Genomic DNA, 22,906 nt, shown 5'->3' on the forward strand with positions numbered 1-22,906 from the left:
AACGCCGTGCACATAATAGGCTACTTATGTTACAAGTATCGTATACTATTTTATAGCTCGTGTGGCATAAACCCGCTTATACTTGTGAAGTAATATCAAAAAATATGATAATTATTTTTGAAACTTATAAATGATTGAAACTAAAAATTATGAATTAAAAAAACAATAAAAATGTGACACAACCAAAACCATTGAAATTTGATGTGAAGAAGACCTGATTTAGAAAATTTAGTAATTATTCTGCTCTTGTGATAAAGACAAATCTAACACCACACATACGTCGAAATCTATCAAGCCATTTAGGCTACATACAGGCGTCTAGACCAATGACTTATAATGGGAACTCCACCTAAACGTATTAAAGAAACATATGATAAGCAATCACATAATGTACTAATACATGACTAATACTAGTGATACAGTAGAAAATCGCTTATCCGGACCTCAGTTGTAAATATCCGCGATTATTCGGATTGACAAACGTGAACAAGTAACCTTCTAATAACCCTTGCAAATCAGCCACATTTTGTGTGACATGTGCATTTAAATTCCGGAAAGTCGCCAAATCGCAACTAAAAAGTTACTATAAAAAACAAAAATCCGATTGCTAAAAATATAGCCTATGTTATCTCCACAATTTAGACGAATCCAACGACACATCATATGTCAAAATTAGTGAAGTCGTTTGAGTTTGCCAAAGAATGAAAAATACATACGTAACAAACATATAGTCGAAAAACATTAACTTCCTAAATCGGTTTAAATAGCTTTTCTTCATAAACTCAATTATTAAAATTTTCGATAATCCGATAAATTTCGATTTTTCGATCGATTAAAAATTTCGATAGTCGAGATTCTACTGAAGTAGTATTATGGCTAATTTTGATAATGATTTCTAATTTAAATATCTCCTACTATGGTGTGTGGCGAAAATACACAGTCAAAACAAACAATACAACTCGATAAAGCCCAACAGTTAGGCAAGAACATTTATAAATACGTCCAAAATAAAATATTAACATAATTATAGCTTTAAACAAAATACTCATTACTCACTTTTAATTTTTAAATGGCATTTAAAAGTATGAAACGTTCATAGCTATGTTTATTTTTTACAACTGTGAGGGTAGTGTATTAATATTCGTACGGTGTAAAAATAGGCTACTTTGGACACAGAAATGCGTGGCTAAAATGCGGGTTTAGGTCACAGAGTGCTATAAAATAATTGTTATTTTAAGATACATTTCAACAAAAAAAATATTTTTCATATTTTAAATTATTCGCCACATTCACGTTTATTTATCTTACTAAAAAATCGAACACAAAAACCAATATTAAAAATTAATCAATTCTTCTACCAGTGCTAGAAGTAAAAGTAGAAGAAGAAGAAGAGGAAGATGCACGATTGCCAAAAAGCAGTATAAACCGGTTTAAGAGCTCGTACACAAAACTGCGATGCGACGTCGCATCGTAAAAATCTGCGAGCTCCCTCGACGCATCGCAAGAACTTGCGAATTAATTCGCATCGCACATTCCTGTGATGTTTCGTCACACTTGCTGACGTCATTTTTAGTTCGTTCCGAGACAGCGTGTGGGGAAGACGTACAGACCTGTATTTGTTGGGTGGGAAGACGTATACTTTAATGTAAAAAAATGACTAAGTACGTCGTTGACTTTTTTATATTACTGATTGAGGAGCGCCATGTACTTTGGGAAACTAAATATAAAATAAATTATATAATATAAATGGATGAACCCAAAATTTTCTTTGTTACTCTTTCCTGTATCTCTTAAGCAATAACAAAAGTGCACACTTCTTTTTACGATCCATGTCACGACCTAATTTTCAAAATACGTCAAATCCGTACGGTTGACGGTTGTCGAAAGAATGGTCACCCTGGGAGACGCTATGCCGCACGATATCGCATCGCAGCAATTCGTGTCGCAATTTTCTGCGTTGCGAATTCGCATCGCGTCGCATGGCAGTTTTGTGTACGAGCCCTAAATCAATTTAATCTGACTTCACACCTACACTATCCATGTGCAATCACACAAATGCAAATCTGAGCTTAGATATACTTTAGTTCCGCGCTTATAAATTAATGTACGAACTCAAACTCACATAAAATGGAAAAAGTGCTACATACGGCGACCTAGTTGTCATAAGCCCACACGATAAAAAATTACTAAATAAATATACGTAGATAGGCAATAATGACACTAGAAAAGTGTGAAAATGTGGTCATCGTTTAAACTAAAAATAGGAGTAGCGTACAAGCATGTAGTCCGCCCGTCGATCAGTGGCCATTGCCGCCCTTGGACATACGTTATCAACCTTAGATAAGATCAGTGATACGCTACTTACCTACCCTTGAGGTCTAAAAAATGAGTAGGGAAAGTACGTCTCCTTTATTTCACCCTTTAAGCCGAAACACAGCAGCGCTTAGCACTGCTGTTATTAGGCAGAAATAATGTGTGGTGGTGGTGGTGGTGCCGGAGTCAAACCATAAAGGGTTCTACCACCTTCGAATTGTTGCACGAATTTAAGTTTATAATAGTATATAAAAACATGTTTTATGGTTATGTCAAACCAGCATCATAATTCTATTTACTTCCAACATTTTTCATGAATTCAGTACTACACTCGAAGTCCATTTGTTGCTAAGTCAATGGCCCGTTCATTATTTTTCTGCAAAAACATGAGATCAAAACGTGGATGCTCCGAAAATGCAGATTAATGTAACTTTCAACGAGATACACTTCATTTTTCCTCGACACAAACTGTATTTCTTTTCATATTATTTTTATATAGTCCTTTTATTTCGGATCAACTGCCCTTATTTGAGATTATTATAAAAAAAATGGTTACATTTTGTGTGCCTTCAATGTGATCCTTCAACTGTGAAAGACTACCTACTAAGCAAAGTTCACTGTGTAATTATTTACAAACATATACTCGTATGTATCAATCTACGAAACCTAAAAAGTAGCTCTCTACATTCACAGCCCCACACCAGAATTCCTCGCATCGTAGATGCTATGGACACATACATAGACGAATACACAAACACCTAGACCCAGACCCTAGTATCTCAATTCATCATCCATCATCAGCGCGTCAGAGCGGTCTAGCGTCAACAATATCACGTTACCTTAAAAAATAAAAAAATAAAAAATACTGCATAAAACGCTAACCTGACTTTTTAATTGCCGTATTTAATGTGACTTACAAAATATTTCAGATTCCATAAATTAATATCGTAGGACCGTATACCGGAGGACTCGACGCACCATGATCGTACCTATAATCGTGCAAGTCAATTTTCTTTGTTACGTCGCAGTTTTAGACGCTGTAAAACAATGTGGCAATATCGCACGGGAAATAAATATGCTGTATGAAAGAGGAAGAAAAGTAAACAGGAATTGAAAGTTCAGGTACTATGAAGAAGAGAACTAGAGATATAACAAACATAATTTTTTTCGAACGCTAGGACATTATAAGATGATCTTGAACGTTGGTTGGCCGCACAGTCTATACTATAATAAATAACGAACATAAACGAACGTTTTTACTGAATAAATACAATTATTTTCGTCTATGTCGAACCACGTCGTCATTAAAACCATGTCGTTAAAACTACGAAGAAAGGAATCTTATTATCCAAGTACATATATGCGAACAAAGTCGATGTCAAAGCCTGTTAAAATATAAATATATGGCATATTTTTCTTAACGGGCGTCTTGCAACGTACTCATGCGTGTACTCTGAGTTCGTTGAACATAAATTATGTAACTGATAAATAAAAAATCTTAAGCTATTAAATTCTTAAGAAATATGAACGAAAGATTAAAGTTCGTGCATTTCATAACTTCAAAATTTAAGATAAGTAGGACTGATGGCACATTGCCGAGATACGAGTACACCGCGCTTTAGGTATCCCTACAATGTGAAATAGCATATTTGTCATCTACGACTTGCATTCGTGCAATTGTCTGAACTTTTTACCAGTGTTAGCGAACGAAAAAGAGAAAAGTTCTACTTAATTAACTAAAACAGAATTGATAAAACATATAAACGTAATGAATCTACTTACAGGTAAAAAAAAACAACAGATCCACTATAAGGTATTTTAATTAGAGTACCTGGTACTCTGGTCATCATCGATGTTCAATTTTACCATAACAGTTATTATGAATCAGGTATTTGAGAACAAAGATATTCAATTATTAAGTAACTGGTCCGGCCGCCCATGAACATGTCTAATCTTCCCCAAATAGCTTTAATTTACCACGATGTTATGTAGTTGTTACGTAAGTTGGATAGCATCAGGTGAATTGCTGTGCTAAAATTGAAAAACTACAAAACGTTCCACTTTAAAAATGTACAGTCACGACCATAAATATATGACTATGGGCAGATTAGCAAAAATATCTGACCCAAGAACGAGTTCAGTAATATCTGCCCGCAAGAACGCAGCAAAAATATCTGACATTAATAGGCAGCAAAAATATCTGATCCTAACGTTGAACAAATAATTGTGACCACCTTACGAAGCAAAAATATGTGACAATATTAATCTATTCACTTTTGTTATTCCGGCTCAAAATACAACTCGAACGTCAAGCCGCGTTCTTTTTCTTTTTTATGCTAAATCATAGAATCGTATCAGCCAGTGCCTATAAATAAGAACTTATTATTATAAAAATAACACATCATGAAAAAAATACAAAATAATGAATTAAAATAATACTATAATAAAAAGAAATTGAATAGGTTTCTAAAAATACACCATCAATCAATTCCTAAACGTTACTCGGCAGCGTTGGATAAAAAGATCTACTACCCACGTTTTAACGATAAAAATATATCAAAGCCACATCATTAAGATGGAACTTATTTCTCCGATAATATTGCTAATTATAGAACTTGGTATTGCTAATATAAATAAATAAAGTTACATGTATCAATTAACTGTTGCGGTAACTTCTTTTTATATTTTTGTCTTAGTAGAATTTTCGTAACCATTTTAGTTTAATAAAGTATAATTTCTGTTGTATACAGGGTAAAATAGAAGATTTTCTTATAATTTGTCATTTAATCCCAGAATTTAATCCGTATAAGGGACACTATCCGATAGTAGAATTTATAATTCTACTATCGGATAGTGTCCCTTAGTGGATTTTAAAAAAAATACACACCTTATATATAAGGTGTGTATTTTTTTTTCAAAATGAACTGGTTCGATTCCCGTATATAGGGATATTTTAAATAATTCGCCAAGTACGGGTCAAACTCGCACATGGAGGCTTCCGTACCACCAGATGTTTACTATTTTATAAAAATAATACTTATTTTCCGGTTGTCTTTTAACCCTTTGGGTACGGGTCCTTAAAAACTAAAGATGCAGTATTAGTTTTTATCAATATCGGCCTCGTAACTCCTTTTGGCATTTTTCGCTAATCCTTATAGATTCGGATTTGGAAAATTCACTCTGGTAAAATATATTTATCCTGTCTTTGTCTTTAACCCTGTTTTTTTTTACTTAAATAAAAAAAATATGAAAAAATATTTATAACGTGTTTTTTGCTCATATTCTTTCTCCGGAAAAATACATTGGCCCCTTTGACTGGTAGGTTGATTGATATTTACATCAAAGATATTTGTAAATTATGTCAGATATGATTGCCCCTTTGACGTCACATGTCATAACACATGTCACAATTATATGATCAACGTTATCATCACATATTTTTGCTGCCTATAATTGTCAGATATTTTTGCTGCGTTCGTGCAGGCATATATTATTGAACTCGTTATTGGGTCACATATTTTTGCTGATTAGCCCATAGTCATATATTTATGCTCGTGACTGTACATTGTTAAATGTAAATTGTGACATACTAATAATGATAATACATTACCTATTGGCTTCATTCTTTCCATGTAAAACTGTGTACAGCAAGTCTTCCGCCGGCGTGTCTGGATCTTCTGCCTTCAATATATCCGGCGTAATGAGCTTGCGAGTTCCCTAAGAATATTAAATAAATTAGACATCGTATTATAAAAGCAGGAAAGAACGTCTTATATAACATAAGATGCATAATTTAATAATGCATTGAGCGTAACGACTATGAAGACGTCAATACGAAGTATTCCTGGCTATGTAAAATTTAAACAAAATAGATTTTGTATTGACATTTTATCATATATTACCAACCAAATTACTGACTGGTGTATACATATACGAATGATTACGCTTTTCGCTAGACCGTATATAATATCAAAAGCTTTTCCTCAAAACCGGGATATGCAAAATACTCTTTCACAGTGCTTCAGAAATTTGAAATTAATTTTGATACGACACCACATGAATTTGTTGTTTTTTTTAGCAAAGCAAATTTTTTATTGTACGAATCATCGTACTTTATCAAAAGTAACGCCACAATAAATAGATTCTATGTTCTGATTATTTATATTTTCCGGCTCCATCATCTATATGTATTAATCCATAAAAGTTAACAAGTAATTAATTAAAAAAATCAAAAACCCGACTGCACCAAAGAGGCTGAAGTAGAATTTGCAAAAGCAGTGAAATAGGCATTTCATTATTTTTACCCAGAAAGCCAAATACAAAGTTTCATAGTAGGTGTCTGCTTCAAAACCAAAAGATATTCAAACAATATTATCCTATTTTATCCTCGTAGTGCTCATTTACGCTATTTAAAGAACCAATGTGTAAAATTCTAGCACGCTTAAGTTCAGCGGTTTCCCTTTGCGTTGATCTCAGTCACACAGCACAGCAACTCACTCATTTAGTCAGACAGTCATCTCGATGTGTATATACGAGTATATAGCTACCTGTATGTGTATGTACTAGCTGACCCGGCAAACTTTTTGTTGCCATATAAATAAAAAAAATGTTAAGGGTGAACAACCCTTATCACTTAGGGGTAAAAAAATAGATAGTGGCCGATTCTCAGACCTACTGAATATGTATATAAAATTTGGTGAAAATCGGTGAAGCCGTTTCGGAGAAGTACGGTAACTAACACGAGAATTTTATATATAAGATATATTATATAATGTATGTGTAATCTCCTCTTAATTTCCTTTATTTTGACACCCTACTCGATAGGTTTGGTTAACTTTTTTTTTAAACGTGTAACTATTTCGCGAAAAAATTCACCATTTACGGTCTATAAAATATATAACTTCAGTAAAACAAAGTTTCGGTCATTATTTTACCTCGTTAGAGGTAGAATTTCATTATTTTTATCCAACAAGCCTGATACAAAATTTCATAGTGTTTGCTTCAAAATTGATGATTGTTCAAATGAACTTTTAACTTTTATTTTACCCTCTACGGGGTTGATTTTTCGGAGGGGAATAAATAAGTGCGTCCTTGTTCCTATCCAGAAAGCCAAATACAAAATTTTATAGTAGTTGCTTCAAAATTAAAGGATTTCAAAAAAACTGTTTTCCCCTATTTTACCCTCTTAAGGGTAGAATTTCCAAAAGGCCTTTTTTAGTACTTATTCTCGCTATATAGAGAACCTATGTGCAAAATTTCAGAACTGTAAAGTCCTTGGTTTAGGCTGTACGTTGATTTCTGAAAAATGAAAAAGTCATTTAGTTGGTCAGTCAGTCACCTTACTGTTTTATATATATACATATATGTTTTTATAATCTCCGTTTAATTTCCTTTCATTTGATACCCTACTCGATAGGTTTGGTTAACTTTTTTTTTTAAATGTGTTACTATTTCGCGCCAAAAATCCGCCATTTTGATTTTTTTTTACTAACACCTATCTAAGGACACTCGGGTCATTGAGACAAATATAATGACACCTTAACTGTTGAAATTCATCCAGCCGTTAGTTAGATCGAATCAAATAAAGAAAGACAAACATACAAGATACGCGCGAAAAACATAACCCTTCCTTGGCAGTCGGGTAATAAAATCCAGATTTTTCACGATAATAGATAAAATAAAAACAAATGTAACATCGAAACTTTTGTCACAAAAATATTAACCGAATGTTCATTTAAAACGGTGTTTCAACCAATAGTGGAAAAAACGACCATTGAATAAACTAATTTTACACATTCGATATTCGACGATTTTTTCTCCATTTGTAGAGATCGGAAAGTATATGAAAGCCAAATTTGTTTTAAAAGAGTGCAATATACCTAAAAGGTCGATTGACTGGGGTTATTTTATCAACGGTGTTTCAGATACTGGCAAGGCTCAATTATAATTTGGGTAACCTTCATAGATAGAGTAGCTCAGAACACAATACCCTCAGTACACAATGCACGTCATTTCTTGACAGCTCGCTGCATCGACCCTCTACCGCACTGACCAAGTGGGTATTGGTAGAATTCACATCCTTGAGAACTTTTTTCTCGAACTCTCAAAAGTTTCCTAACAATGTTTTCCTTCACCGTTTAGGCAAGTGACAATTAATTTTTAACACGAATATAATTTTCATAAACAGGGATCTAAAGCCTTAAATCTCGGACCACACTAATGGGAGGCCGAGTTTCTTAACCATGAAGCTATCACTGCAATTGCTTCGAAATACTCATCTATCAGCGCCAAACTAGATACACGTCTGTTTATCTCTTGATATTATCACATGCAATTTTAAAGGCCTCCAATTTCAACGCTTTCCATCTTAGATATGTATTATAATCAGACGTAAAAATAATCTGTCAAAATTTCTTAGCATACGACTTGCATTGCCGCCGTAGGGATTTAGATAAGGTAGGCGTTATTACGATAATACGTATAATCACGATAGGGACACTAGGTTTTAACAGATATCTGTGAATTTAGACAAAAAATCTTGTGAGGGTTTGCTAGAAGAGATCCCAAAATGTATGATCTCATCTGCAATCAAATTCTCAAGTAAGTTTTGTATTTAATGATATAAAATCCAATTGGTATTTAAAATTGTCTATTTCTCGAAGGTTATTAAGCATTTATTTTTTCATGTATTAAGTCGATTCAGATGGCGATGAAAAATTTCTTAGGTCCATAACATGATGTGTTCAGTATCAGATAAAAGTAGATTTCCAGAAATCGCACTGGATTGAACAATAATGTATTTTCGAAATATTATTTTACGCATCGCTATGATCGGACGGCGTCAACTTTAAATTTTAGTTAAAGCTAACAAAAATGGTGCTAGCACCTGTATTATCAACAGAGATTCAAAAAATGTGAGCTAATCCAGATGCCATATTCAAAGTAACACACGGAATCATTGTATACTGCACAGCTTGGTGCATACATGGTCAGCACGGATTAGCCGTTATTTTAAGGTATTCCCGGAGCGCTATGACATGGGGCTCTTCAAAAAAGGTGCAAAAATAACGTTCATACAAAGCCGGCGATGCATTGGCGACTCCTCTGTTATTGCAAATGTCCATAGGCGGCGTTGACTACTTTGTTATAGTAACTCCTATCAACCGTAAATAGGATATAATCTGATGTCAACTGCACTGAACGACGTACAGAAACAAATTAAATGCTTTCGCGATACAAGTTTTCACACGCGCCTTTTATTGGTCCTAAAGCTCTTTGATATGTATTCCTTATATATTGTTTGTATCAATCACCCACTTTGTAGATAAAAACAGTAAACCTTTCTCACAAGTCACACTACCTTCTCATATACGCCTAAATTTAACTACTGTCCAAAGTTTGGAGGGATAATAAATTTTAAAGTGAACTGAAAAGTAGTGTGGGGTGCTCCATTTATCAGTTTTCGAAAAGCACCCCACAGTTTTTCCACAATTATACTATTTACTGTTCCTTAATTGTTTCCTAGATTGAAAATTATTTTCTTTTAGTTGATTTTATCATAAAAGCGTGTTTTTTAGTTTTTTGAACGATATTTATTTTATTAATTTTTAGTATTTGTTGTTATGGCGACCATCATTATGCATCGTCTGTAAAAAAAAACAAGTGTCTATATATTATGGTTTAAGAGATAAAGCCCTGTGACTAACGAACAGACAGCGGAAGGTTTCGTTTTACCCTTTGAGTACGGAATCCTAAAAATCATTCTACAAGATGGCACTATAGATATGTTTCAGAACATTTGAGTGATAGGGAAATAACTTCAAAACTAAAAATCAATCTAGTAACTTTGCGATGAACTTTCTCTAAGGCACTCGAACAATCCCTCCTCGAATATCGTTAATGATCGTGATGTTGTCGTGAGCGTGAAAATCGTGATGTTGATAAGGATAATGGTACAAAATTATTAAAATCGTGTATTGTCATCGGTTTTTGATAATTCTTCAAAATTTTGAATTAAACTGAACATTTAAAGTGGATAGAAATCGGGTTCAAAGATTCCGTTACTCTGTTACATACACACATACAACCCAAGCTAATAAAAGCGTGTTAAAATAATAAAAGAAGAACATTTACACGAGACGTTCTAACTTGTACACAGCTGTTGAATCGCACTTATGTCCTAGGTTAAGTAAAATACAGATAAAAGACGTCAACGATTCATATCAGATATCGAAGATCAATTGAGGCTGTTAGAACCAGAGTAGGCTTATTACAAAAGAACGATTATAATATGGAGAAAAGTAAAAGTGTATAGTCCGCTCTGAAGTTGTTGCGAGGAGTTGTAGTCATACAATCTACCATGGCAACGCGATTCACTTCTGTATTTAGAGCGGACTAGCAGTTTTACACGAACTATAAAACATTTGTAATTACGAAAATACAGATAGGTCAAAAATCATTAAAATGCAGTTAGGCCACTCTGGTTCTAGCAGCCTCAATTAATATAGATACATATCTTCATCGGAATAATCGGTTACTCCTTCATTTTTATTGCATATATGGAGTGATATGCCTAATAGGCGTAAGAAAACATAGTATGAAAACCGACATGACTGATAGTTATACATAAATTTCTTAAAGGTTATGATAAGTTTGTGGATCCGCACTTAACTCGCGTAATTAGAGATCTGCGCTCAGCAAAGGAACAATAAAATTCGTGCTTCTATACAAAACAATACGAACGAATAGTGAATGTTTCGCCAATATCCACTTAGCTTTAAGTTTTGAATATAATCGCACAATGTAAGCAGCACAAATTTTTAATGCAGAACAATAATGTGTGCAAGTCTATATTGTGAACAAAACATTTGAAAACAAATCAATACAAGCGTGTACCATTTTATCAACATTTGTTGATGCACGTAGTATGTTAAACTCTAGTACCATTGATGTACAGATTGTTCACGCTTAGACGGGCTGGTGTATTGAATTCCGTTGAGCGCGTCGAATACAAGCATTCCGAGCGTCCCCTTAACCAAGTTAATTTAACCGTTGCACCTCCGACAATAAACGATGTAGATATCCCTCAATTAAGCCGCTCGCAATTTATTTTCAATTAACATTTTAAAATGAAGCGTGTATTTTATTTTTTAGTGTAAACATAACTTTATAATGGACGAATTGAGCAATTCTTTGATATTTAAATAAACTAATCTATATATACTTTATATAAGAAATAACTGTGATAACCTAATAGTTTTACCTACGGCCTTTCAGTCTTGGGGTCCGAGGTTCGAATTCTAGGGATTTTAATTTTCCGAAGTTAAGAGATACGCATATAAGAAATTAATTATAGCTTGCTTGAATGATGAGGAAGGCTCAATCCCAGAGTTAAAAAGATATTAAACATTGATCAAGCACCTCACGCTTTACGAGCAGTAACATTAAATGTCGTCAATCATTTTATTCTTATATTATGAATCATATTTTTACTTTAGATCGTTGATCCTGATAATGCTGATGAGGACAATTTATTTTGGGACAAAATTAGTAAAATCATGCATTGTTATCGGTTCTTGATGTTTTTTGTATCGCTATTTGTCGTTCATAGCACATACATAGTACTGGATTTACCCACATAAAGAAACTCACTTAAATGAGAAAAAATATTCCTATCAAGCGAAAAAATAATCCTTTTGCAAGCGAAATCCTCGCTTGCAATAATAATTTAAAACTTTCGATTAAAAATAACTTGCAATTTTACATTAAAATAAAAATCCCACAGCATTTCGACGAGCATGCGGCCGAGTAGAACTCAAAATACGGGCTTTGATTCGAATATTTAACAAATGGGAGGGAGAGCAATTTAACATCAAACTGACCACTTAAACGACTAACGATTGGTTAAATAATGAATGCCACTTCATCGTATCATTGGAAATTGCTCACTGGTGACAGCTGACTGCATAGGGAACAGCCGGAAGCGTCAAACGTGACCTAAAAGAGGTTTTATTGGCAGAAATTTGCGTTCGTGTTTCTATTTGCTGGCCCCAATAATTATTTCATATATTAGCCACAAAATACATACAAATTATGCAATATTTCATAATGTTGATTTCGGTTTATTCACCCTGTTATAAATAAAATTAGTTAAGGTCCCATTCCCATGCTTACTCGTCAAATATATTTTTTTGAAAAAAATGTATCTTATTCATTATTTATTAAATTGTGCATTAAATTTATCGTAAATCATTACTACATCAAAATCTTTATATTCTTCATAATATATATTTCCAACAACATACATTATGTAATATGGATGGGAATGTATATTGCGAAAACTTATAGATTAACGATGTTATCACGAAAAATGTAGCAATAGTGGCTCGAACGCACTAAGAGGGGACGGGAGGTAGCGGAAAAAGCGGTCCGCCTGGGCCCCTGGGCCTAGGGGGCTCCCAAACACAGTTACTAATCCTTCCGAACTAAAAAGCAGTAGTTAAAATGTGAAAGGTCACCGGAATTAAACCACTGAAATAGGTATTTAATAATAATATATTCAGGTTTCATTGTGATCATTTATTAATGAGGTGTCTTAAAAGCTATCCACGTAATTCCCGCGGACACCAGCGTAATTCTCTGCCTTACAGCTATTGCAATTTCAGATTTTTATTACACATTCAATTTATTTTATAGAAAATGAATTTAAAACGTATTTGTAGCGTGTACTTTGAATGTTGTGTTTTGGTTCTACCCTTTCGATTATTTAGATAGGTACATGTCAACAAATACGCATAGTTATAAATACAGTAGAACTGTAAGGGACAGAACAAAAAAGTTGAGTTATTGAGTTTTCGACTTATGGAGAATTTTCACTAAGGCGCATTTTGATTCATTTTTATTTTATTTTGAATTAGGAAGGTGAAATACTCGTATATATAAAAATTCAAGTTGCAGAGGTAAAGATCGCATTTTTATTTATTATAAATCAATATAATTACAAAACATCTTTAAGATAAAAATAATATGGCATTAAAAAGTCACTATTTATTTTTTCAAAAATAAATTATACTGGCACCAAACACGCAAGCCATGTGCTTAACATGTCATGAAGTCATAAATTCCTTTGACCTTGACTTGAAAGAGGTTATACTGTAATTAAATCAAATCAAATTTTTTTATTCAAAATAGTTTCTTTACAGAGCACTTTTTAAATGTCAATACAACTACTACCACTTCACAAGGTGTTTCGTTATGGAGAAGAAGCGGCGAAAGAAACTCCATAACACACATCTTTTAAAAAAAATGTTTTTTACAATGTTAAACTTAACCTAATGGTACATGTGGAGCTGGAACTACTTCAGACCACACCGTTGTGTCAGTCAAATAATCACTTTGTTTATAGTACGCTTTTTTACATAGCGTTTGTTTAACGACATGTTAGAACTTTTTTTCAGTGAGATTCAAAATGTGGTCAGGTATTTTTTGTAGTAGCGAATACAGTTACCCATGAAAGATCTAGCCACCTTGCATAATCTATGTTTAGGAATTTATTTCTATTTCTAGTATTAAAATTATAACACAACCAACAAACATATCAGTGTGTTTTCTTATATACATAATATTTGCATAGATGTATTGACTATGTACCGTCAATATGTTAATAGTGGGAAACAGTTCTCTCACCACGAAAAGGGACTCACCACGTCGCAGACTATATTGACTATATTGCAGACTATATATATATTGACCTTATTGCTCTTTTTTGAATAGTAAATATAGAGTCTATGTCAGCAGCACTACCCCAGCAGAATGCCATTAGTTAGTCAATTAGATACGCAAAAGTAATAATATTTGTTTTTTATTATTATTACTTTCACTTAGTTTAACTTTAGGAATTCTATTAAAAAAAAACTTTAAAAACATATACGCGCGGTATTGAAGGGAATCCTGCAAAAAAATCCATGCGATTGTTTCTTTGAGAACAGTGGGGGATCGCAACCCCTACATACCACCCACGGGGTTGTCAGAACTTTATTCCCAGTAAAATCATTTCCCCGTACTGAATTTTATCGAAATATTTATTCAACCCAAAAGGCAATAGCACAAATAAATAGGTCTCAACATCAATTATTTGTTATTACTACTTTGTAGTGCACTCGGCGTTTTCAGGAAGCGAAACAATATCCGAAAAAAACAATATCCCCTTTATTTATGTATAAAGAGAATTCTATGTGTAGTTGCGTTGTTACAACTTTGATAAAATATATGATAAGGTAATCGAAATATTGATAAAGTGTTAAGTTAAACAAGTTCATCGTCTCAAGTCATGGCGAAAACATAACTTGTTAAAGTTAGAGTGCATAGTGTTGATAAAAGAAGTACATTTTAACGAGATTTTATCACTTTTATCGAGAGGCTATCACGGGTGCTCGTATGCCACATGATCCGTTGTCAGCGAAACTTCATATTCAGGAGAATACGGAACTTGGCGGGAAACTATAACAAAGGGTCGGTCCTGCTGCATTTCTTAACTTCGAAATTTTAAATTTTAAATTATAATTCTGGGAAAAACCAGCATATTGCAGCTGGTTCGAATCAGTAAAAGATTTTACCGGTAACATGAAGTAAAATTTGGTGTATAATTAACACCTAGAAGAAGGAGACTATCAAGAAGTTATAATTTTAAGTTAACAAGAGGCACGTTAGTCGTGGTTATTCATAAGTATAAAGTTTAACTAGAAATGTGTATGGGCTCGATATGCTTAATATGAATTTATTTCAGGGTTTATTTAAATTCACCGTTTCCGTCTTCACCGGCTCTTAACAGTTTAGTCTTAGGCGGTTTCTCCACCGCCACCGTGACCGAGAACGACATGACGGCGCCGAAGTAGCGGTACATACATTTACCATAGCCGCCTGTCCACCGCACGTCCGTCACCCGAGCACCGTCATCCCGGCCACCGATATTTCGAGTAGATCGGCGTATGCGTGACCGCTAGATCGGCACTGAGATTTGACGGGCCGTTTGAAAAAAAACAAATATTTTGTGTAGTATTTTTTGGTTCGTTATGTTGTTAAACGAATATTTTACATTTTGTATACAATGTATAACTGAATATGTATAAAACAATTATTTTCTTTTTCCCAAAAGAATGCAATGGAATTGATCCTCGCTTTCCGTTTCTAGGGGAGGCCTACTTCCGGCAGTGGATGGATGGAGTATTCAGGGATGCGAGATAAATCTGTGACAGCCTAATGGTTAAGAAACTCAGCTTCTTATTCGAAGAGATCGTAGTTCAAATCCCAGACCTTTCATTTTTAGCGTATTGCACATAACTTTCAAGCAACATAATTAAAATTTCACTTCCTTAAAAGGTGAAGGTAAACATCGTGAAGAAATGGGCACGCCCGAGATTTTGAAAAATAAAGATTGAAGGGTCTGTAAAGTCTACAAATTCGCACGTGGCCGACGCGGTTGACTATGGTCTATATGGCATAAACCCTATACTCTGAGATCAATATGCTTTATTTAATTTAACACAATTTCTTCGCAATTTTATTTTGTTTATAATGAAAAAAATATACTTGACATATGCCGGGATCCCCTCTGCCCAGAGTAAGATTAGATGATATTAGGCTTATACCCGATGATATGAACGCCTCATGTAATTAATGCACGCCCCCAAATCCATTTAAATAGTTTTATTCAGACAAATGTCAACGGCAGCCGATTTTAATGCATTCATCAAACAATGTAGTACATAAACATGCCATTGAGGTTAAGACAATTGCAACAAGAGTGAAAGAATGTAATACTCAGGGATTATGCAGTTACGCGGCTTCATGTTATCTATTAAAGTACACAAAATTACTCGGTGCAATATACTCATACTCACTTGCGATCACTTGTTACTTGTCATTCGGTTGCTCCACAAGCTAAACATGCACTACTTAAAAGCAACTCATTAAAATTAATCGAAGCGCTTCGGATATTCTGAAATTAAAAAAAATATATAAATCTATATTACTAAATCGTACTGAATACTAATGCAAATAAGTGGGGTTATTAGCGAGACAGTGTATTGCAAATTGAACATCTAAAGTGCAGGAATTATATTATTCAATTTGGCGTCTTAGATACTTGTTATGGTTGTGGTTCAGACGCTCGTTCAAGACATTCAAATATTATTTATACCTATAGTTACTATATTTATTACGCATGTAAGCATTTGTGCTCGATTAACATCGAGCTGATAATTAGTACAATCGGTCAAATTTAACACCTGTTGTTCAATTAAAATTTTAAATAAGTAATTTTATTTATGAATAATTTTAAAATTCAACACGTATCAAGCTAGGCGTAAAATTATTCACAGGTTCCCAGAATTGTCGTGTCAAAAGCCACCGTTTAACCCGGACACGTGAAATTCAATCGTTACACAAACGGCATGGTATTATTCACCAGTGATTTATTTAAATTTTACCAATAAATTTACTGATTGAATATTACAAAGTAATGATCTGTAATTAAAATAACAGTTATTAATTATTTGTAATAGATACTATTGTAATAGTTTAACATTTTAAGTTACTAATTTTTAGGAAAATTAAAAATGCTCTGACATAAAAAATTGACAGACAACTGCATTCACGAGCAAACTCAAAAATCTGCCATTTAATCATTGCATGGAACGAAAAATGCCGAGAAAAAAAACAAAGTAAACATTCCATCTATGTACATTACGTTAAAGACACTACGATCACTTACCTGCGTGAGTCGCAGGACTTTTCCGGGTAGCATGCTGAGAACGGGCGGGTCATTGACAGGCGTCACGTTCACGTGCAGGACGAATGTGTTGCGACCTTGCAGATAGCTCGGTAGAGTGAACTTCGTCTCCGGGATCAGTTCCATTTCGAGTACGATCGCATCAGAGTAGTTCTCGGAGCCGTCGTGCACGTAGTGGACCTGTTGACAAAACGATACACGGATGCGTTAAATATCCCGTCCAATAACAACTGTGTTAAGCAATCCTCAAAAGTAACTATCTGTGCCCGATCTAATGCAAACGCCAATGACAATCCTATCCAGGCCTCAGTGGCCCTTCTTTTGTTTGTTTGTGATTTCTATATTATTAAAAGAAATCACTTCGCAATATTATTTCTTTTGAAACTTTTTAAATATGAGCCGAAGCTCGTTTCATTACTCTATCGGTAAAAAGTAAAAAGTCCTTTAAAAGATTTCACTAAAATTTAAGCGTTTTCTTGGTTTTGGTGAACTTATGAGATATACTTACTTACTTTTTTAATACATTCAATATTTATTCAGTATTAGATTATTTTGATTTTTTACTTTAAACGACTTCGTATTGCGCAAAAACAGTTTCTGTTATTTATAGATAGCTAAAAAATTTTTCAGCAACTATTTCGCAGCGTATACGTTTTTTAAAATAAAGTCAAACACGCATCGTTCTTCGAAACCTCAAATAAGAAATTGGACGTCCGAGCGGCCGCGAATTGAACGACTAGTCAGTAGCTTAAGCGGTAAGAGGGTGGCCTACGAAACGCTTTCTACACTCACAGCCCCACACTAGGATTCCCTGTGTCGTGGGTGCCATGGACACACACAGACAATAACACAAACACCCAGACCCTTTTTTTTACGTGGGGGAAACCTTCAAAAGGTACCCGGTGTCGTGGGAACGACGTAGGGTTATGTGGGATTCTTACCGCACTAAAACCCCCTCCGGTGACCGACCTCGGCGCTGCGTAGAGGGCTCCGGGATCTCCAAAGGAACGCAACCGGAGCCCTCTTAGCGCGTTGCCCCGTCGGGCTCCGCCCAGGTGAGCTTGGCGCTCGCCACAACGTCTGGTGCGTACGACGGTATGCGACCACACATACCGCCGTCCTTCCCGGGGTCGCTGGCTGGGCGGTTCGAGCTCCCACTCTTGCCACCCGCAGCCCCGGAAGCCCCCTTTTAGTCGCCTCTTACGACAGGCAGGAGATACCGTAGTCCTATTCTACTCCCGGAACTACAGGGACGAAACACCCAGACCCAGAAGAAAGAAATCTAAATTCATCATTTAGACATCTGTCTGGCCGGGGATCGAACCCGGGACCCTTTGCGCGTCAGACCGGTTAGGTGACCGCTCCGCCACGCGGGTCGCCACATATACGTATCAAGAGTATTATAACAATTGTTTAGTTTAGATATATGAGCCAACTTCTGCACAAAACTATCGACCTTCGCATTTATAAAGTTGTACCTACTAGGTACGCTAATACCCACGATAAAAGGCGTAGGTACTATTAAGTACTGATTACTCAAAATATGGTTACAGCTATTGATTCCGAAATGGTAAACACCGTTTTCTGAAGCACTTTTTTGTTAATCACTATAAAGTTTTACCTTCTTTCTCCAACCGACTCCCGGTGAAATTTCGCGTTAAGTTTTATGCAAAAGTTTCCGCGACAGATTAAATATAATAGGCAACAAAGATTCAGAACCAGCCCACTTTATTCAACATATAGGTCAGTCTCTGCCTTCTTTCAGTTTGAAGACAAACTACTATGAACTCAACAAATAGATCATAATGGATTTTGTTTTTTTTTTTGTTTTATAAAAGTAGGATATTTAGAACATTTGAATTTTCTTTAATATATTATACATAAGGCATTAAGGAACATATTAGCGCAGACAAATGAAATAATCCGAAGAACGCATTCCTTGTTCAGGTTCTGAACACTGCATAGAATTTCATAAACCTCAGGTGATCTCTACCGTCTCTCTCTGCAATAGAGACAAAAGCCCCCTCCGAAATTCAATAGAAACGATGGTTTCAAGTTAGCTCAAACGTTTAATCCAGGGGTTATCTTATGGAAATCGTTAATAGTGCAAAGTTTGGTGTGTAAAAAAAAGATATTGTTATTATTGTGTCGTAATAAGGAACCTAGAAAGTAATCAGTGCGGGTCGAATTCGCATGCGGACAGTTCCGTACCATAGAATTTTCATTATTTTGTCTATAGAGCCGTTAGAGACTTCCGTTTATACGGATAGTAAAACAAAGTAGACGTAGGGTAGATAGAATAACCTACCACTGGTACTTATCAAGGGTTTTCCATTATTTCGTAACGACGATCCATACGAACGGGTCGAAATTTCGCCAACAAACAAATTAAAAACCGCGTATCGTGAGTGCCCATTACATATTAAAATATCATAGTATTTTTCAGGTTCCGATATTTAGTTCTTATTAAGAATGAATGACATTCAAATACATGAGAAAGTTTACAAAAATGTAATATGATATTACAATTCATTAGAGTCCGTACAAACAAAATCGGTAGTAAGTAGGTAATACAAACACACATACTCTTATCAGGTACTCATAAAACTTGCACAAGCGTAGGTAGGTAGTAAACAGGTAGATAGTATGTTAATTGTCGCTGTAGTTCCGGGACCAGAATAGGGCTACGGTATCCCCTGCCCGTCGTAAGAGGCGACTAAAAGGGGCTTCCGGGGTTGCGGGCCGCAAGAGTAGGAACTCAAACCACCCGGTCAGCGACCCCGGGAAGGACGGTGGTATGTGTGGTCGCATACCGTCGTGTACAATAGACGGTGTGGAGAGCGGCATGCTCACTTGGGCGGAGCCCAACGGGGCAACACGCTAAGAGGACTCCGGTTGCGTTCCGGAGTCCTTTACGCAGCACCGGGGACGGCCACCGGGAGGGTTTTTAGTGCGGTAAGAATCCCAAATAACTCTGTGTCGCTCCCACGACACCGGGTACCTTTCAAAGGTTTCCCACTCGAATGAAAAAAAGAAGAAGTATGTTTATGCAAAACTAATATGTTAACATAGGGTTGCGTCGTTACATAAATATAAATTTTCATGACCACCGTTCAGCTCGATCATCAGACCAGCTCCATATCATTATATCAAATTTTGTATTTTTATACGACCTACACCTCTTTGCAAAATTCAGCCCAATCGGGTACCTGGAAGCGGATCAAATTTTGCAGGTTAAATAAAAGTTTGTAACAATATTCCTGTAGCGACGTTAAACAAAAATAACACGTATAATTGCGGCGTCACTCTATGCGTCAAACTTCATATGCGGAGCGCGGGATGCATGAACAAAGCCGTCAAATAATTCGGTACCAAAAAAATTTTTACAAAATTAATCAACCGACTTCTATGTCACTACAAAGTAAAAAATAATTGAAATTAATGTTGGTACTAACATATTTCTGAAGTTGGCGCTCATATTGGACGCACTGTTTACGCCGTTATCTAACGAAATATATAGTCCTTTTCACATTGAGATAAATACATTTATTAGACGTTACAAATTTACAATGAAGTTATGAATGGAAATTCACAATGGAAAATATATGCCGCCCGGAATAGTACGAATTTACAGATAGCGGATTAAGTCTATAGATGCGGGAAGCTTGGCTCCACCGCAGAGAGAACCAAAGGGGCGCAAGGTTTGGTAAACCTTTGTAAAGTCTAATCTGAGCACCTATTATTTACCTACATGCTGACCCGGCAAACGTTGTGTTAGCATATAAATACGAAATATTTTAAGGGTGAACAACCCTTATCAATTAGAAGTATGAAAAATAGATAGTAGCCGATTCTCAGACCTACGGAATATGCATATAAAATTATCTCTAGCATATAAATATAGATTTTTATTTAACCATACCTATAAAATTAAAAAACACTAATAAACATAAATATCCTAGCTTTACAGTGAGAGCTTGGTTCCTGATGTGTAAACTACAAAAATACTCAGGATGTTTGTATAAACGGATATATGCACCTTTTCTTCTCACGTCTTCATGACGAGCAAAGCTTCATGAAGACTACGGCGGAACCCTATATACATAATATGTACAATTTGTTGCCCATGTCCATATGCAACAAGGACTACTTAACATCCTTTGGACTGCGTGCTCGTTTACGCCTGTTACATTTATATAGCGAATACAAATTAAATAGAATAAAGCTGAACAATTAATTACGCAAATGTAGTTGAAAGGTAGAAAGTGCAATAGTGCAAACCCAGAGATAGTCGGACTTAGCCGACAAAAGCGGTAACTTGGAGCGCCGCTGCCTTTCTTAATCTTAATGAACCTTTTTAAAATACTTTACGAAGCCACCATTTCTGAAGAAAAGCTAATAAAAATAATGAAAGCCTTTTTGATTTCGCTAGTTTATAGATCGACTAAAAGTAAAAATGACAACCTATTTACTCTACAACATATATGCAAGTAAATAGTCGGGAGAGAGAGAATCACAGTCTAGTGGGCATCAAAAGAAGCATTTCAGTCCAGCTTTAATAAAATAATCCCTTGAGGGTCCGCTAGCCTTTGCATTAAACGTCATTAGTCATAGAGGTATGCATTGTGGACATTTCAATTGTCTGCCTATTGGGTATGGTTTAGGATTTCTGGTCGGGAATTCCTGCGGGAAATTCTGACTCGGGACGGGAAAAAAGGACTTGAAATACCAGGAACACAAAAAATTCAAACGTCCAAAAATCCATAAAACGTCGAATATAATTCATAGTTATATGATTACATAAAATAATCAATCCGACCTTATTTACAATATTCAAGTAGACCTTACTGCGGAAGAATATGTAATTTAAGCACTAATTAATACGGAGGCTTCAACCATATTTTAATAGTAGTAAGCTGACGTAAAAGAAATATGTTTAAGAAATTAATAAACAAATATACGTAGAAGTAGTTTTGCGGAAAACCAAACAGTAAAATCATGACAATATAAGATGAGGGAATAATAAGATGATATAATTATAAGATGAGGGAATTATGGCTCTCTTATTATTATCAATACTAGAGACGCTGTAGTCATAGTTTTTCATCAGATTTATACTTAGTTTACCTTTTAGTATAATATTTGATTGTCTTCCGCAAACTGCATAGTACAGTATAGCAACAAACTAATTCGAACCTAGTAGCGGATAAGGGTTCTACCACCTTTGCCAGAGTTGCCTGGGATTTTAAACTCCGACCCGTCGATTGAGAGGCCGAGTTTCTCTAATCACTAGTATGTATAATCCGCGCCAAACTGCTAGTCCGCTCAAAAGTTGTTGCGAGCAGGTGTAGTCATACAATTTGCTATGGCAACGCGATTCATTTATATATTCAGAGCGGACTAGCAGTTTTACGAGGACTATACCTATAATTAACCATCATTATGGATAGGTCCAATACCAGACATACGTCTTCTACTAAGCGCCACTCCTATAGGTTTTGATGCAAGAATGGTTTCTGCCACTTCAGCTTTCTAAGCTTCGCATATAATTCCAAGCATAGCTCTCTACGTAGCCCGCTGAGCGACTGAGATTTCGGCTTCTATTGATTGAGGCTTCTAAAGTATACAGTGAAGGACCATATCTTGGCGTCATAAGTCATCACTGGCTCGAGTATTTTTGAATTCTGGCTATGAGGAATTTGGAAAAAGAAAGCACTTTGTAATTTTCGGAACGCAGACCTTAGAAAATATAATAAATCGAGACGTATAAAACAAACACTATTGCTCACAGTTTACCCACAAAGA

At 35.2% G+C, this 22,906-nt stretch overlaps 1 protein-coding gene across 1 annotated transcript in view; it reads right to left on the reverse strand.

The window, feature by feature from the left end:
• Window positions 1–22,906, reverse strand: part of kon (chondroitin sulfate proteoglycan 4-like protein) — a 107,864-nt gene that overhangs the window by 26,237 nt on the left and 58,721 nt on the right. Inside the window, exons 10-11 of the mRNA XM_073075217.1 lie at window positions 17,084–17,281; window positions 5,924–6,030 (exon numbers count right to left, since the gene is read on the reverse strand). Coding sequence (XP_072931318.1) covers window positions 5,924–6,030; window positions 17,084–17,281 — 305 coding nt within the window. The remainder of the gene's footprint in view (window positions 1–5,923; window positions 6,031–17,083; window positions 17,282–22,906) is intronic.

The sequence above is a fragment of the Epargyreus clarus genome, unplaced genomic scaffold (assembly GCF_041222505.1).
Source record: "Epargyreus clarus isolate Ecla_fem2 unplaced genomic scaffold, WU_Ecla_fem_2.2 ptg000007l, whole genome shotgun sequence".
NCBI lineage: Eukaryota > Metazoa > Arthropoda > Insecta > Lepidoptera > Hesperiidae > Epargyreus > Epargyreus clarus.